At 35.6% G+C, this 18660-nt stretch overlaps 1 protein-coding gene across 1 annotated transcript in view; it reads left to right on the top strand.

The window, feature by feature from the left end:
* PCDH15 (protocadherin related 15) overlaps positions 1-18660 on the top strand; it is a 1001489-nt gene that overhangs the window by 763882 nt on the left and 218947 nt on the right. The window contains exons 19-20 of the mRNA XM_066348814.1: positions 7534-7839; positions 10564-10788. Of these exons, the coding sequence (XP_066204911.1) occupies positions 7534-7839; positions 10564-10788 (531 nt within the window). The remainder of the gene's footprint in view (positions 1-7533; positions 7840-10563; positions 10789-18660) is intronic.

Here is an 18660-nt window from a genome sequence, read left to right as displayed (position 1 = left end):
GAATTTATACACAAGAATAAATGGTATGAAATGCTGAAAATGAAGGTTGAAATTAAATCATACATAGGAGTTTGAATTTGGACTTCTTTCTATAAGTTGATGAACATGTTGAACTGGGGTGATTTCTAATATGTAGGATTTCTAATTCTGGTGCATATGCTATTCCCCTTCAAAACCACCTTGCTCATTAAAATGGATATATATTTTTGAGAAAGAGCCCAGGAGAAAGAGAGACAAGGACATTGAGTTGTTCTTGTATGTGCCCTGATCAGGGAATTGAACCAGCAACCTCTGCGCTCAGGGAGGATTCTCTAACCAACCGAGCTGTCCAGCCAGGGCTTTTTATTGATTTTTAGAAAGACACAAAGAGGAAAGTAGAGAGAGGGGAGGAGAAGGAAAGCATTTGTTCTACTCAGTCGTGCATTTTTTTTGGTTGTTTCCCCTGTGTGCCCTGACCAGAAATTAAACCTAAAACCTTTCTGTCTCAGGACGACACTCTTAAAAGACTGAGCTAACTGGCTGGGGCCTCATTAAAATATTGATGGCACTTGAAAATTTCTGAAGTAATGACACATTTAAAATTTTCTTCATTCCTAATTTCAAATTTTTATTTATTTGAACATAACCTCCCTTTCTCTTTCCACTTCCCCTCACTTTTTTTTCCCTTAAAAAACATAGTAGCATTATGAGAACATTAACTAGCATTCCTCAATGTAGCTTGAGGAAAACTCACATCTGCAGTTATTTTATCAAAGTCATGACTGCAACCAAATATTTAATTATCTCTCCACTATATTTTTCTTTTTTCTTAATTATATATTTATTTCTTAAAATTTATTATTATTATTATTATTATTATTGTATTTTTCTGAAGTTAGAATCAGGAAGGTAGAGAGACGGATTCCTGCATGTGCCACTAGGATCCACCCAGCATGCCCACTAAGGGGCGATGCTCTGCCCATTTGGGGCATAGCTCCATTGCAACTAGAGCCATTCTAGTGCCTGAGGTGGAGGCCATGGAGCCATCCTCAGTGCCTGGGCCATCTTTGCTCCAATGGAGCCTTGGCTGCGGGAGGGGAAGAGAGAGATAGAAAGAAAGAAAAGGGGGAGGGTGGAGAAGCAGATGGACGCTTCTCCTGTGTGCCCTGACTGGAAATCAAACTTGAGACTTTCACACTCCAGGCTGATGCTATGCCACTGGCCAACTGGCCAAGGCTAATGTTGATTTATTGATTTTAGCAAGAGATGAAGGGAGAGATAAAGAGGGATAAGAACATTGATCTCTTTCTGTATGTGCCCTGACTGGGGATCAAACTGGCAACTTTTGTACATTAGGACAATGCTCTAACCAATGAGCTATCAGGCCAGGGCTCTACTCACTTTTCAATTAATTTAAATTATTTTAAACAACAGTCTTTTACTAACCCTGCTAAAAATATACATTTTTCTGATTATCATTTATTATTTAATAAAATAATAAATATATATAATAATAATATATAGACCCTTTCAAGAACCCCAATATAGTTGAGAGTAGGCACCACTGGTTCTATAAATATAAGGTAGTCATTTTGAAGTGATATGTCATGGAAAAAAAATACACAAAGTGGAAATATTCTGTGGAAAATGTCCTAAGAAGAGTATTATAAGAGGGTTTGATCCTGGTATTGTTTAATGAATTATAGAACTACTGCTCACAAAAATTATGGGATCAGGGAATATGCGGATACTCCAGTACTTTCAACCTTTTGTATAGTGCATTTTCACCAATAAAATATAAGTTGGTTTTGCATCTCATTTGCATAATTGAACAACTTTCTTTGACTTGTTTGCTTTTCTGATGTTTTGTTTAATAAAAAATATCAGCCTAACCGGGCAGTGACACAGTGGATAGAGCATCGGCCTGGGATGCAAAAGACCCAGGTTCGAAACCCAGTGGTAGCTGGCTTGAGTGCAGGCTCATCTGGTTTGAGCAAGGGTCACCAGCTTGAGCCCAAGGTTGCTGGCTTGAGTAAGGGGTCACTTGGTCTGCTGCAGCCCCCCAGTCAAGGCACATATGAGAAAGCAATCAATGAACAACTAAGTTGCTGCAATGAAGAATTGATGCTTCTCATCTTTCTCCCTTCCTGTCTGTCTGTCCCTATCTGTCCCTCTCTCTGTCATAAAAATTAAAAAAATAAAATAAACAAAAATAAAATAAATCAAATGCTTCTTTTTTAAACATTTCATATTCATATTGAAATATCCCCTAAGTTTTGTGAGCAATATATGTCTCTCAAAATATTAGCTAGTAATTTGCCAAACAAACAGCAGTAAAAAGGGTTTATACTTAAATTCTTTTGGAAACTGTGGTGTAAACACCACTAGGCATTGAGAACATTAATAACTAATATTTTATACCTTACTCAGGTTTGAAACAAATTCAGAGATAGATAGAGAATTCTGACTGGTGGTTGAAAGTGATATTAAAAGACAGTATGAGAGCTGGATGGGTTAGGTAATGCTGCATTTCACAATTTAACTCACCCGAACAGCTCTTCAACTATGGGTGAGACTAAAATTGTTGGTTTCACCCATAGGGGAAGGGTACAGATAGGCAGATAAGCACACCATAATGACATCTTTATAAACAGTCAAATTTTAAAGGAGTCAGTGTGTTTATTCAAGTCCTTCTACTAAATCCACCACTTTTGTGAGGGAGGTATAAACAAGACAGTAAACTCTCCTTTCTCTTGGCAAGGTGAAGGACAGGGGAAGAAGCTCTCATTCAAAATTCTAAACAGTATTTTAAAATATAACACTTCTATGAGATAATGTGCATTGGGAAGTTTCCAAGGTCAAATGTGGTTAATGCAGCAGTTTGGGAAATACCAACACGATGCAACCAATATACTATCTATGGTTCATCCCAAATTTGAAGTTTTGTGTATCAGTCTCTTGTTAGATTAAGTTTCCTAACAATCTTCCAGCTCAGCAATGTACAAACATGAATTGTAGTCAAATATGAGGTCTTTCCAAAGTCATGTTACCAGTGTATTTACTGTATTTGCATTGTTCTAATATTAGTTATTAGGTTATTTATAATAAGGCCTGTTTCTTAAATTTTTATATAATTTATACTATAGAACAAAAAAAATATGAAATTGTGCCTGACTGGCTGGTGGCACAGTGGATAGAGCATTGGACTGCAATGTGGAGGACCCAGGTTCGAGACCCCAAGGTCGCCAGCTTGAGCACGGGCTCATCTGGTTTGAGCAAAGCTCACCAGCTTGGACCCAAGGTTGCTGGCTTGAGCAAGGGTTACTCGGTCTGCTGAAGCCACACGGTCAAGGCACATATGAGAAAGCAATCAATGAACAACTAAAGTGCCACAACGAAAAACTGATGATTGATGCTTCTCATCTCTCTGCGTTCCTGTCTGTCTGTTCCTATCTATCCCTCTCTCTGATTCTCGCTCTGTCTCTGTAAAAAAAAAAAAAAAAAAGAAAAGAAAGACATTGCAACCAGATTACAAAGAGTTATGCAATAGCTATATTTTTTTTTACTCATTTTGTAATTGATGAATCTTCTGTTTGCGAATTTCATCTCTGATATGTTAACAGTAGGAAAAGAGGTTCTAAACTGCTATCTACTTTACATCCTTTATGTTATAGGTGAGACAACTGAGACATAGAACAAATGACATTAAAAATATATATATATATAAGAAACACTGAAACTAATCACCACTTATATAAAGTAGCAATCTTTTTTTATATAATGCAGTCATTTGTCATCTTAACCTGCATAGTCCCTCTTTGTCATTCTCAAAATATTGAATGTACATTGATATTTCTTTGTTATCATACCCTTGTTCTGATCATGATAAAATACCACTGTGTGCTTTAAAAAATAGTTTTCAACATACACTAATAATAAGTAGTTAGGCTAAGGTGATCAGTTTTCCAAATGCAATTCTAATAATTCCAAAGTGTTTGCTTTGAGAGTCTTAATCAAAATCACATAGAATAGGCCCCAGCCAGTTAGTTCAATCGGTAGGAATGTCATCTCAAAATGCCAAGGTTGTGGGTTCAATCCCCAGTTGAGGCACATATGGGAAGCAATCAAAGACTGCACAGCTCAGTGGAACAACAGGTAAATGCTTCTCTCTCTCTCTCTCTCTCTCTCTCTTTCTCTCTTTCTTTTCCTCTCTGTCTCTCAAATCAATTAATAAAGAATTTAAAATTACATGGAATGATAAAGCAAGAAATATAAACCAAAATAACACCAAACATTAGATATATCATTGTCAGAGCTCACCGGCTCTTCAAGGGATGATTCAGGCGTAAGATCCCTAAGATGAAGAAAGCACGAGGAGCTGGAATAATGAGACATGCTGCAATGCTCTATTCCTTCATTCCTCAGTCCTGCAGTCCCCTCATTCATTCCATGGTGTCCTGTGGTCCTAACCTAGCAGTGCTCGTGAGGTAGATGTAGTGCTTATGAACAATAGTTGCATAGTGCCAACATTACATCAGTGAGTTGATGTCTGTTGCTGAGTCAGGTAGCCAAAAATGCATGATTGCCTGAAAAAGTGTGGTTGCCCTTAAAAGGCGTGAGAACCAGAGCTGAGTCAGGCTGCCCAAATATGGGTGGGAGCTGGAGCTGAAGCAAGCAGCAAGAAAGGTGTTGGAATTGGTCTGCTTCTGCAGTTTATGTTAACCAGAGCTAACATCCTGGATATCACTATTAGGATCCCCGCAATAATGAGTAAAATAATTTTAAAAATTCTATAGTTATTATTAGTACACAGTATTATTTTAATTCTTTTTTTGTTTAAAATCTTAAAATAATTTTAAAATTTTATAGCAGTATTAATTTATATTGTTAATATATGTAATTTATTTTTGCATTTCAGTATTGAATGTATGCCATGTGCCAGACACTATAGTAGGTAGGCACTGGGCATTCAGTGAAAAAAAGAAAAACAAAAATCTCAGATTCTACTTTTATGGCTGTACATTATAGAAAGGAGAGCAATGTTAAACAAATAATCACACTGCTAAATATATAATTAAAATTATTAAAAGTGGTATAAATGACAGGTATATAAAATTATTGATAATTTCCACTACAGGAGTCAGAGAAGACTGCTTTGAGAATTGACACTTGAAAGATAAATGGGTATTAGCTTAGCAAATAATAGCAGAGCCCTCCATTTAGAGGCTATTGGAGAAGTTTGGAGGTTGGAAAGGTTTGCAATTTCTGAAATATTGTGAAATCATCATGTAATGTGGAAACTCTTGGCTGTGTTTAAGATATTCATATTGCCCAAGGCAATGGAAATCTATGAAGGAAGTTAAGTAGAGGATTGTTGTCATTACTTTCTCTTCTATAAAAGACATCTCTCTCTGAAAGAAAATAATTGATAATTACAGAGTAATTTAGCCATCTAATCCACAGTGGATGGTGGCTGGAAACAGTATGATTAAGCTTGAGACATTTTACATAAGTGAAAGCATATTATAGATAGGTAGGGATTTTTCTGTTAATGCCATTATACTTTGGACCTTGGTATTTAATATACTACATATCTCAAAGCTGTAGCTGTGTCTCATATGCAGTATGAGATGACATGAAAGAAGAAAGAACAGAGATTTAAAAAGTGTGTCATGGACTCGACCCACCATTGTTAGTTTCAGTGATGGAGGGACTGTGTCATGAGCCCGGGAAAGTGGGTGGTCTCTGAAAGCTGGGATTATATGACATTCAAAATAGAGGTGGAGATATCAGTCTGACAAACTCAAAGAACTACATTTATCAACAACTCGAATGAGCTAAGAAAGTGGATTTTTCTCAATAGTTTCCAGAAAGGATAGCCTTGGCTAAACTGTGTTTTTAGTCTGGTACAAGCCACGTTGAACTTCTGATCTACCAAACTATTAAATAATAAACTTTTTTTTTGTGTATGCTGCTAAATGTATAGTAATTTGTTATGGCAGCAATAAAAAACAAATACAGATATAACTGAGGTGTATCTTATTGGAGATATAAGTCAAGCAGCTGGACGTATATAAGACAATATATACACAGCACCACCTGACACATACACACAGCTATTCTAGTCAAACTGAATCATTCTATAATACTAGATCTTTCCATATATGGCCAAGTAAAACTTAACTTGAGCAAGAACCATTTAAATTACTGATTACATAAGTGATTAATTTTGTGACCTTAAGAATTACCACAGACAGAACAATTCACTAAATTTTCAACTGTTGGTATTATAAAAGATCTATTTATATCACTGGATTTTATGTTCCTACTTACCTAAGTGATGATTTTAAACAAAAGATAAAGTTTCGTAGGTTTTGGGGGGGGCAAGGAGTGGTGGTGGGTATTAAATGATTATTGTGTTCGAGTAGCAGCCAAGTGTCATATTGTCTTTCTTTTTCTCAGCAACAGTTGATAACATAACTATCTAACATTTTATGGCTTCTAAGACTTTCTCTATTTTATCTGAAGCAAAATAATATAAAACTATTTAACACAAAAGGCACAGTATTTGATAGAGGTCATAATTTATATAAAAATTGAGTTTTAGTAAGATTAATTCTCATAATATTTCATGAGAAGAATATTCACTCAAAATTCCCACATTATTATTTAATGTGAAGTGATTTTATATGAATAAAATTTTTAGTTAATATATTATTATAACAAAAATTCTTAATTATTTAGATATTGTATTGTAATAGTAAAGAAGAATACCATTGTAGGTGTCTGACAATGAACATACTTTTACTCTCATTTGGGTTTTGGAAAAGATTTTGTTTTAAATCTCACTTTCATGTATTCATTTATTCAAACATTCACTAATTTTACAAATATTTATTAAGTAATATTATTTGTTAGGCAGTGTGCTAAAAATGGGGCACTGAAATATTTATTTCTTGTTTAATGCTAAGCAAGATTATTAAATTCCATAAACCACAGTTTTCTCCTTTGTAAAATGGGACCAATTCGATTTATTCATAAGAACATTTTGAGAATTAAATCAGGTAACAATATATTTATATAAAGTTTCTGAATATATATATATATAAATGAATGTATAAAGTGCTTGACTGAAAAAACTATAGAAACTTGTCACTTAGTAGGTTATGTTAAATTAATTATAAATAAATATGATTTTCTTATTTTAGAGTTCAAAATCTATTGAAGGAGTGATACCAAAAAAATCAGTATTTTTGTAATAAAAGTTTTCTGTAATAATATTGTTACTACTGATATCAATTATAAGTTATATTCACTTTGAATGAAGAATATTATTTAAACTAAATTGCATATATGTCTTTTCATATTCTAGACTTTTGTATTACATTGTCATTACCTTTTTAATATTCTTCCTAGAGAAAAAGAATATTCACTTAGAAATATGCCATGATTCATTAACTATTCTCTTCTAACAGGAAAACATAACAAGATGCAATGTGAAAAAAACTTAACAAAATGTACTATGTGAATTTTTTTGTTTTTCATTACATTTAGGCAACTGACCCTGATGCTGGAATAAATGGCCAAGTGTACTACAGTTTGGGTAATTTCAATAATCTTTTTCGCATCACATCAAATGGGAGCATTTATACTACAGTCAAGCTTAACAGAGAAGTCAGGGACTACTATGAACTTGTCGTTGTGGCAACTGATGGAGCGGTACACCCTCGTCACTCAACTCTAACTCTGGCCATCAGGGTTTTGGATATTGATGACAATAGCCCTGTGTTCACCAATTCAACATACACTGTTGTTGTTGAAGAGAATCTGCCAGCTGGAACCATCTTCCTTCAAGTAGAGGTTTGTGGAAGAAGCATTGATTTCATGAATTCCACATTATGAACTTAGCTATCAGGATAGGGTTGCTAGATTTAGTAAATCAAAATTAGCACATCCAGTTAAATTTTAACTGCAGATAAACAATGAGTAAATTTTAATATAAGTTTTTAATATAAATATCTCTCAAAAACTGCATATTTTTTTATCTAACAACTCTACTTTTAGGGATACACCAAAAATTATGAGGAGAAAAAGTGCATTTTTAAGACATTAAATAACACATATAAATAGATTTTTAATTAAAAAATTATTATATATGTATAAATTATAACAATGGGCAATAAATAGTGTATAAAAATTAATAATCTCTCACCTTTTTCCTCTAAAATATTCAATATTAATTTTTATGTTTATTTTGTCACACTTATCTTTGTGCTCACAAAAGTATCAAAAATACATACAAACATAAATATGCATGTATTCACACATGTGCATATGTACATTTATGTATATATACATATGTAAAGAGCTTTCCTATATTTTACAGAAATAAGATATTGCTATACCTATTATTTTGTATTTTTGTTTGTTTATTTTTAATAAACAACTGGCATTCTTGCACAAGTCGAATCTCCTTTTCCACAGTGTATCCATATTCAAGTCCCTTTTTTATTTTTTAATTGGGCTATTATCAGAAACTCTGGGCATTCTGATTTAGTAGGTTATATTACCTTAGAAATCTGCATTTTGAGCAACTACCACTTTAATTCTGACACAGGTGGTATATGAAGTATATTTTGAAAAATAATTTATAGTCCTTCCATGACATTTGGTCTTGTCACTTGAATTTTGTTAGCTTGAATTATAAGAGATTGTATTAATTTCTTAAATGTTTTGACAATAAACTTTAATAAATCTAAAAAAAGATATATGCTGGTCAGAGAGAGGGCCACTACTTCTTCATTTATTCTTCTATTCACCTCATTTATTCATTCATTCAATAAGCATATTTTCAACATATTTTCAATGTTTGTTTTATGACAACTTCTCTGTTGGACTTTGGGGATTCAAACATGAAGACTTTATGTCTTCATGGAGTTTTTGGTCCAGTGTAGCAAATAGATAAGTAAATTGGTAATTAAAATAGAGGTCCTCGGCCCTGGCTGGTTGGCTCAGTGGTAGAGCGTCAGCCTGGCGTGCAGAAGTTGAGGGTTCGATTCCCGGCCAGGGCACACAGGAGAGGCGCCCATTTGCCTCTCCACCCCTCCCCCTCTCCTTCCTCTCTGTCTCTCTCCTCCCCTCCTGCAGCGAGGCTCCATTGGAGCAAAGATGGCCCGGGCGCTGGGGATGGCTCCTTGGCCTCTGCCCCAGGCGCTAGAGTGGCTCTAGTCGCAACAGAGCGATGCCCCAGAGGGGCAGAGCATTACCTCCTAGAGGGCAGAGCGTGGCCCCCTGGTGGGCGTGCCGGGTGGATCCCGGTCGGGTGCATGCGGGAGTCTGTCTGACTGTCTCTCCCCGTTTCCAGCTTCAGAAAAATACAAAAAAAATAAAAAAATAGAGGATCACAGGTGGAGCTCCTCACCTAATCTTTAGATCAAAGAGAAAATTTTCTGGAGAAAATTGCTTACTAAATGTTGAACTGAAGGGTAAGAGTCATTCAAGCAAAGAGGAAATAAGACTATTCAAGGTAGTGAAAGGAGCCTGCTAAAAACCCTGGATGGGAGGAGAGTTAGCAGCTAAAAGGCTGGAAAAAGTGTAGGACCTTTACACTACGTTAAGGAAATTGGAGATGATCCAAACTGGAATGGAAAGCAAGAAGGATTTTAGACAGGAAAATAAATTAATAAAATCTATTATCTTTCTCATGGTGATGTTAAAAGTGAGCAAAGAATGGGAGTTCACACAGGAGGTTTTACATAATTGCATGCACAGTCTACCAAACCCTCATCTTCCCAATGCCATTCTTGCTCCATTCCTTTTCCTCCATCACAGTGGTCTTTGTCAGCCTGTACTACTGACGGAAGTAGTCAACCTATAAAACCTCCATAAAAACCTATCTTTTCAGCTGAAAGATATCACTACCAATTCTAAACACCTGTAACGGACATACCACTTTTTTTCCTTTTATTTTGGTAGTTGTATCTTATTTCTTTGAGATAGAAACCTGGAGGGCAGAAACTTTGGGTGTTGATTTATTTTGTGTATTTCTATAGCACCTCATGCATAGTAACTACTCGATGAATATTAATTAAATGAAGTGAGGTATAATGGAGTGATCTCTACAAGTGTATTATCAAGAATTTGTGAGATTATTATTATTATTTTTTTAGTATTCTTATAGTGCTCTAATAATCTATTGTGTTTATGGCAATCACTCAATAAATTTACTTTTATTTAAAATATTTTCAAGGTTTTACGGTCAGCAGGAAATAATTATTTATGATAATATTTATCTGTTTACTTGGGTACAATTCTATTAATTAGTGATCTTTTATGTAAAACAAATTTAGTAATAAGATCAACAAAGACAAAATCTTGTGTCTCTGTCTTTATTTCTCCCTCTATCCTCCTGCTTCTCTCTGGTAAATTATGTAACAAAGTGCTTTTCTCTGAAACATACCTTTGACCATCATTAAATGTGTGCTATCCTAAGCACTGAAACATAGCTTCTATCAGCCTTTCATTCGTCTAGTTTGGTAATATCACTGGTATAACTATTTTGTATGTGTGTGTAACTCATTACAGGCCACAGATGTTGACCTTGGAGCCAATGTGTCTTACCGGATAAGAAGCCCAGAAGTGAAGCACCTCTTTGCACTACATCCATTTACAGGAGAACTATCCCTTTTAAGGAGTTTGGACTATGAGTCGTTTCCACCTCAGGAAGCAAGTATCACCTTTCTAGTGGAGGCCTTTGATATTTATGGAACAATGCCACCTGGTATTGCTACTGTCACAGTGATAGTAAAGGTAAGGAATACAGGTGACTTAAGGTTACTGACTTTGTACTCTCTGTCCGCAGCTTCTGTTTTTTTGTACTAAAACTATAACATTTGGTGCAACGATTTATAATACACAGTGGTACCAGACCCAGAACATCGATTTTTAAATGTAAAATATTTATGAAAACTTTAGAAGTAACTATATTGTTTAGCTATAAGGGATGAGTTTGAAGAAAACACTAAAAATTATCTCAAGCACTGTGGTTGCCTGAATCTATCATTGGCTCTGTGGTTTTAATCAAATCATAATATCTCCAGACTACACTTTATGTTTTTTTCCCCTTTTATTGAATTTATTGGGGTGGCACGGTTCACAACATTACTCAGGTTTCAAATGCACAATTCTACAACTCATTATTTGTACACTGTATTATGTGTTCACCACCCCAGGTAAGGTCTACTTCCATGACCAATTATTTTTCCTCTACCCTCTTCCATGTTAACACAAATTCCACAGAAGCAGAGAACACTTTATCCAAATCCTTCATTTAAAAAATAATTTAAGAATAAACTGGCCCTGATTAATTAAATGTTCTAAGCCTACAGAGCTGATTAGTTTAGTTTAGTTTAGTTTAGTTTAATTTAGAACCCAAGATTCTAGATGAAATAAGCTTTGGGTGAGATAAAATTGGGATTAACTTCTGATTCAACCATTTCAAGTTTTATAATCTTTGGGACTTTCTTGACCTCTAGGTTTGCTATCTCATTTGTTATAATACCCTGTGCCAAATAATTGCCTAAAAAAGCACGACATCTTCAACTGTTTGGGTTTCCAATGATTTTTAAAGTATACGTTTAAAAGAAGACATGAAATGATTGATTTATTCTCAAGTATTACATATACATGCACGTGCACACACACACACACACACATATATAGACAAGGGATCCTCGAGTTATGACAGTCTCAACATATGACATTTTGATGCTCACTCCCATAAAAACTTTAAAAAATTGAGGCATGAATATTTTACTTTATACTGTTGGCATCATACTTATGAACTACGTGGACGAACTAGTTTGGTTGTGTGTGGCGAAAGAATATGCAGTATTCTTTTTCTGTGACTTAATTGTGTTTTAGATTATGATTTTACAATTGTGTTAGGATAGGTAAGTGACTTAGGCTGGGTGTGTTTCAACTTAAATCAACATTCAGGTTATCTCACTGACGTAGGAACAGAACCGTGTTGTAACTCGAGGACCCTTGTATATGTAGGAATGTACTTTATAATGCATAAGATTGTATTAGTTCTCAAATATGCATAAAGGTCACCTGAGCTGCATACTAAACATTCATATGTCTCTGTCATTTCCCAATTATCAACTTTCCTATGGGCAAATTATCACACATGCATTTCTGCAGATCCATTTCTTCCTGGAATAAGAGAAAGTCAAGTTCTGGGATGACTTCAGTTCCTGAAAAGTGTTTTCAGTAGACAGTTCCGTACACAAGGTTATAAAGTACACAAGGTCATAGATAACTTTTCTGCAATGCTCATTTTTATAGGGCACTGCAATGTGTAAATGATAAAATAAAAAATCACTATTTTTCTTGAGCTTTTGTTTGATAGTTAACTGTTAAATAACTAAAAATATTATTGGTTTGTTAGACAATAAGATATCAATATGAGAACAGGGAAGATTGTTAAAGATATATACAATAATTAATATAACAGTTTATCATGTAAGAAAAAACTTTAATACTCTTGACTATAAGATCTTTGGGTCTGGTGTGTGTGTGTGTGTGTGTGTGTGTGTGTGTGTGTGTGTGTGTTTTGTTTTGTTTGATTTAGGATAATCCTGCAATCAGAATGGGACCCAAGGATTATTCCGCTGCCTTTTTTTTTTTGCATTGACTGATGTTTATCTGTCGGTACCCACCTGATGCCATTTTTCCTAGAGTCCTGATGTCTCCTCTAAACTACCATAGAAAGAGGAACACAGGTCCCTTCCATTCCCAATTTACTTGAGGCTGTCTAGAGATTTGTGTCTCTCTCTAACCTAAGAAATTTACCTATTTCAGATAGTGGGAAATGTATATATTTCAGGGAGTTGAAATTTTATTCAGCATTAAGTTCTCTTAGGGAATCAGAATTTGAAATATAAAAATTACTTTTCAGGTCACCTGCTTTTCTGAGTATATATAATTTATATATATATATATATTAAGTTGGAGGAAGGGAGATAGTGAGACAGAATCTCAGATGTAGCAGGACCAGGATCCATCTGGCAATCCTGACTGGGGCTAATACTCAACAATGGAGCTATTTTAGATGCCTGAAGCTGATGCACTTGGAGCAACTGAGCTATCTTCAGCACCCAGGGCTGACACTCAAATCAATCAAGCTACTGGCTGCAGGAGGGGAAAAAGGAGAGAAGGGAGAGAAGGAGAGGGTGAGAAGCAGCAGATAATCACTTCTATTGTCTGCCCTGCCTGAGAATCAAACCTAGGACTTCCATATACCAGCCGAGGTTTTATCCACAGAGACACTGGCCAAGGACTGAAAAAATAATTTAAAATTTTTTTGGTAACCTGGAGAAGGATCAAGGGACAACACAAATCACCAAGGGACTGAGGGGCTTCAATTTGTATTTGGAAATACTATGTTGCCACAGTACTATGGTATGATACTTAGAAATTTAGAAATCTGTTTATAAAAACATTTTAGGGACATGATAATATTGGCAGTTGTGATAATGTCATGATAGGTAAAGAGATTACAAAAAGATTAAATAGACACTGATTTTTACATAAATTAGCTGTAGCAAAATGGCTTTTGGAGCAGGTGAGAACTTTAGACCATCTTACCTTGGTCTTCTCTTGTCTACCCATATGGTTTGGTAGAATTGATCATTATAAACTTTTAAAAAGAAATGGCTGATTCTGTCTGGTTAGCTCAGCAGTAAATCGTCCACCACATGTGTGGAAGTCCTGGGTTCAATTCCCAGTCAGGGCACACAGAAGAAGCAACTATCTGCTTCTCCACCCCTCCCCCTTCCCCTTTCCTCTCTCTCTTCCCCTCTTGCAGCCATGGCTTGAGTGATTTCTGCATGACACCCTGGATGCTAAGGATAGCTCTGTGGAGCCTCTGCCTCAGATGCTAAAAATTGTTTGGTTGCCAGTGGCCCCAGATGGGCAGAGCATCTGCTCCAGATGGAGAATGCCAGGTGGATCCCAGTCAGGTGCATGTCAGAGTCTGTCTTTGTATCTCCACTAATTTCACTTTAAAAAAAAAATGGCCTATTTACAGTTACTTAGGTAATAGGGGAACAAAAGGCTTGCTAGTAATGACCTTCCCTATAGTCTTGCTTCTAATGACCTTCCTTCTAGTCTTCCCTGATCCAAAGAGGGATACTCAAATAGTGTAGCCTTCTCTCGGGATAGATGTGGTTGATAGCAGAAAGTTATAAACCTTTACAGACTCTGACTTAGCTACTTGAATTTGTTTCTCTTTTGGCTTCTACATTTTTGATAGAAGAAGTCAGTGGAGTCAAATTGATTCCACATATATAAAGTAAATAAGCAAGATTGCAATAAATGAGCCTCACTCTTTTTTTTTAAGAATTAATTTACTCATTTTTAGAGTCTGAGGAGAGAGAGAGAAAAGAAGGAGGGTGAGGGGTGGAGAAGCAGATGGTCACTTCTCCTGAGTGCCCTGACCAGGAGTCGAACCCAGAACATCCACACACCAGGCCGATGCTCTACCTCTGAACCAACTGGCCAAGGCCTCAATAAGCCTCATTCTTTATCTTGGCTCAAATCTCTTAATATTCATTCCCTGTTGTCCGAACACCCCTTCATTGTAATAAAAGAGTATCATTCAAGGCTTCTTATCCACATATGTGAAAGAATTGCTCATTAATGGGCTTATTTTCTTTTTTGAAAACTAACCAGAGTGTTGATCTAATTTATTTCAATTGCTTTACCTTAATTAGAGAATTCATACCATTTCATTGGTCAAATCTTCTTGACCTGCACGAAGTTATATGTGATTTATTGTGCATTTAAAACAAAATAATAATATTTCATTCTAGATATTTTCTTTTTAAATATTCAAAAAAAGTTATTTATTGATTTGAGACAGAGAAAGGGGGAGAGAAAGAAAGATAGATAGAGCTCATGAAGGATCAATGTGTTTGGTTTCCACTTATTTATGCATTCATTGGTTGATTCTTGTCCATGCCCTAACCCAGATTGAACTCACAACCTTGGCATATCAGGACAACACTTTAACCAACTGAGCTACCTGGAAAGGGCCTCTAGATATTTTCAATGCCACTTGTTTTCTTTTTCAAGTAATATAAACATAAAAATATTTGCAGAGTGTTTTTTCAAATGCAGACTGACATTTGCTTTCCTTTCTCTTGATCATTCAGGGTGAGGTTATCACAAAGAGGACTTTAAATCTCTTTTGTATACTATCACACTTGTTTGTTTTGAAGAAAAAATGGAATTGAGTTTTCATTTCTCCTCATATGTAGACCCTTTTTAAGCTTGCAAATTTCTTGCTATTGGTCTGCTTACTTGTAGTACTGACAAGCTGCTTTGCTGATAACATAATTGCATGGTATTTGCTAAGAAATATTTCTACACAAAACAGTCACTGCAGGAAAAGCATCTTGAAGATTGCTCTTTGAGAATAAGCAGAAATATAATTTCTTTTGTAAAGAGGAAAGAAAAAAAATCAAGTGCTTAGTATCTAGTCCATCAAATTAATTTAAAATTTGAGTTAGAATGGGAAAATTAAAGTAATATTTGGAAGTAAATTAAAGTAATATTTGATCCCAGTAAAAGGAAAATAGAATTTCATGACAGATACCTACAGAGCTTTCTTGGTGTCACATTTTAAGGACCCCAAACAAAACCAATTATGATCATACAAATAATGTGTTTTTGTTGCAATGTTTTTATAAAACATTGATTTTAAAAAGGCTTATTTCATTGTACATTTATTGACTATCTAGAATTGAATCAGTGATAGTAGAAAATTAGATGATATGGATGAACCTCTGGAAAATAAAAATAAAATTTTAGACAGTATAAAACATAAAATTCAATGAAAACCTGACCTTACACATGGAGTTCTAATATATATCAAAATATACAGAAAGAAAAGGTCTATTTCCTATAGTAAACCAAAAGCGAAATACAAGTCAGAAAAGTTGAAGTATCTTAATGGATACACAATACTTGGCAGCATTAAAAAGAGTGTAAAGGACTTGCCCAACACAGAAATACAACAAGTCATCTTGCTGAATGTAATTTTGGACAGAATGACCGCATAGGAGTAGGAAGAGTGAAGGAGATGCTTCGATGAAAGAAGGAGACTGGATTGCGGCCTGGTTCTGTTTGCCTGACTTAGTGGGCACAGGTGTAAGAGTGGGCAGAAATATGTGGGAGGATGGGAAATGAAAGACTATCCGAGAGGGCCAAGGTGATTGGGAAATATAATGAGTCTTGGAAGATGGAGCTAGCATTTTCATCTTTCAGGGAGTTTCTTCCTTCAGGGAGAAAATAAATGTTTCTATGCCTATAGACTATACAAACTAAGCTTTGCTAAGCTTTTCTACATAGAAACTCAGTGTCCAGTATCAAGGTTATCATTTGCTAAAACGTGGACACCCGGCAGGTGACGGTTTGCCACTGATGCTCCATGTTGACAGTACTGGTAGAGTCCTGCTTTTGACTGGGTCAGAAGAACTATGGTATGAGAGACCAGGAGGAAGTCCAGGACTCAAACAAATAAGCAACTCTGGACATTTTAGATTTACAGCATATTTCCTTCCCTTCCTCTAGAAAGAGAAGATTGAATTAAAGATGTTTTGACCGATCCAGCTACTGGGAGTATGATCTAATAGAGTGATCATCATTTTTTACAACTTGAAGTTAATTTTTCCCTTGGGGTTAGTTGACCTGGAGACATACATGTTTTGAACTATAGTCTGTAAATGTTTCCCTCTATTCTATTTCGCACTGTTATATCCATGCTTAGTGTATTTTTCTAATATTTTAACCCGGAAGTCTAAAGAATGTGAATACGGCCTGACCTGTGGTGGTGCAGTGGATAAAGCGTCGACCTGGAAATGCTGAGGTCGCCGGTTCGAAACCCTGGGCTTGACTAGTCAAGGCACATATGGGAGTTGATGCTTCCAGCTCCTCCCCCTCTTCTCTCTCTCTGTCTCTTCTCTCTCTCTCTCTCTCTCTCTGTCTCTCCTTCTCCTCTCTAAAATGAATAAATTTTAAAAAAATTTAAAAAAAATTTAAAGAATGTGAATACATCAAGGAGGGCATGTCATGGGCTGAGTCAGATAGTTTCTTAAAATATCTGTATACTTTGTTTTTCTGGTTTTACAACTAAGAGGTGAACTATTACCACTAAAGAAACAAACCAGAGGAAACAAATACAAATTTGTATGCCCAGAGATCTCACCCTTTTACCGTTCAGAGGTATCTGACTTGCCCCTGCCTGCCAAGGCAAATGAAGCCAGGCTTGCTACTACGACAAGTCTCCAAAATTAAACTGCCTCCTAATGGAGATAATAGGTACTGATAAGCCTTATTGATACTAGTTACCACTAAGCACTGTGATTATTTCACTAAGCACTGCGATTACCATCATTGCTGTAGCTGCTGTCTTCACCCTGATGAATTGGCTGCCACATTAGGAAGCATGCTTGATGTATTGGAATCTTCAAAATATTCTCTGAGAACTTGGCCTGAACTGTGGTGGCGCAGTGGATAAAGAGTCGACCTGGAAATGCTGAGGTCACCGGTTCGAAACCCTGGGCTTGCCTGGTCAAGGCACATATGGAAGTTGATGCTTCCAGCTCCTCCGCCCCCCCTCTCTGTCTCTCTCTCTGCTCTCTCTCTCCTCTCTAAAATGAATAAATAAAATTAAATTAAAAAAAAAGAATATTCTCTGAGAACTTTAATTCACCAAAGTCATAAATATTCCAGGTAGCATTAATTTGTGCCTTTAATATCTCAATATCTTTAGGGTCTCTGAGGATATACTTCATAGAGGACCTGCTCCTCAAGATAGTATTGGGTGTTTCAGATACAAAGAATTTCATAGACAAACAGATTGGAAAATACTAGGCTATACAAATGTAAATGCATTATAGACCTTCATTTAGGGGCCTTTACTAATGTACATTATGAATGTTGTGAATATGAAGTTTGATTTTCCACATTTCCCACAACTGATCATGGAATTCTTTTTGTTTTTAAAGCTTCTGATAGGAATTATTTTTCAAAGAAAACTATCTAAAAAAATTATTAAGTTTTAGGAAAAATAACTAATTATAGGGTTAGATATTGAATAAACTGTTTAAGATACAAATACAAGTGCAGCTACTCCATGGTTTTTTTGTTTGTTTGTTTGTTTTGTTTTTACCACAAAAGCTTTATGAATAATTGTAAAAGTTATTTCAGGGAAGTAGATTAGAATTATACAATGTTTAGAAGCTCACCAGATTGCCAAGATAAAAATATAGTAACTAATTAAAAGCATTTTTAATGTAAAATGTTAAAAAGATATTTTATTTTATTTTTTAAACTTTATTGATTTTAGAGAGTGAAGAAGAAAGAACGAGACAGAAATAAATCTGTTTCTGTGTGTGCCCTGGTGGGAGATTGAAGAAGCAATCTCCACACATCCACATGATGCTCTAGCCAACCAAGCTATTTGAGCAGAGTGGAAAGAGATATTTTAAAGTTATATGTGGCTTTTTTAAAAATGAAAATCTTGTCTGACCAGGTGGTGGAGCAGTGAATAGAGCATCAGACTGGGACGCAGAGGACCCCAGTTCGAGACCCGAGGTCGCCAGCTTGAGTGCA

Source organism: Saccopteryx leptura, chromosome 9 (genome assembly GCF_036850995.1).
Source record: "Saccopteryx leptura isolate mSacLep1 chromosome 9, mSacLep1_pri_phased_curated, whole genome shotgun sequence".
NCBI lineage: Eukaryota > Metazoa > Chordata > Mammalia > Chiroptera > Emballonuridae > Saccopteryx > Saccopteryx leptura.
This window is presented reverse-complemented; position numbering and strand designations above follow the sequence as displayed.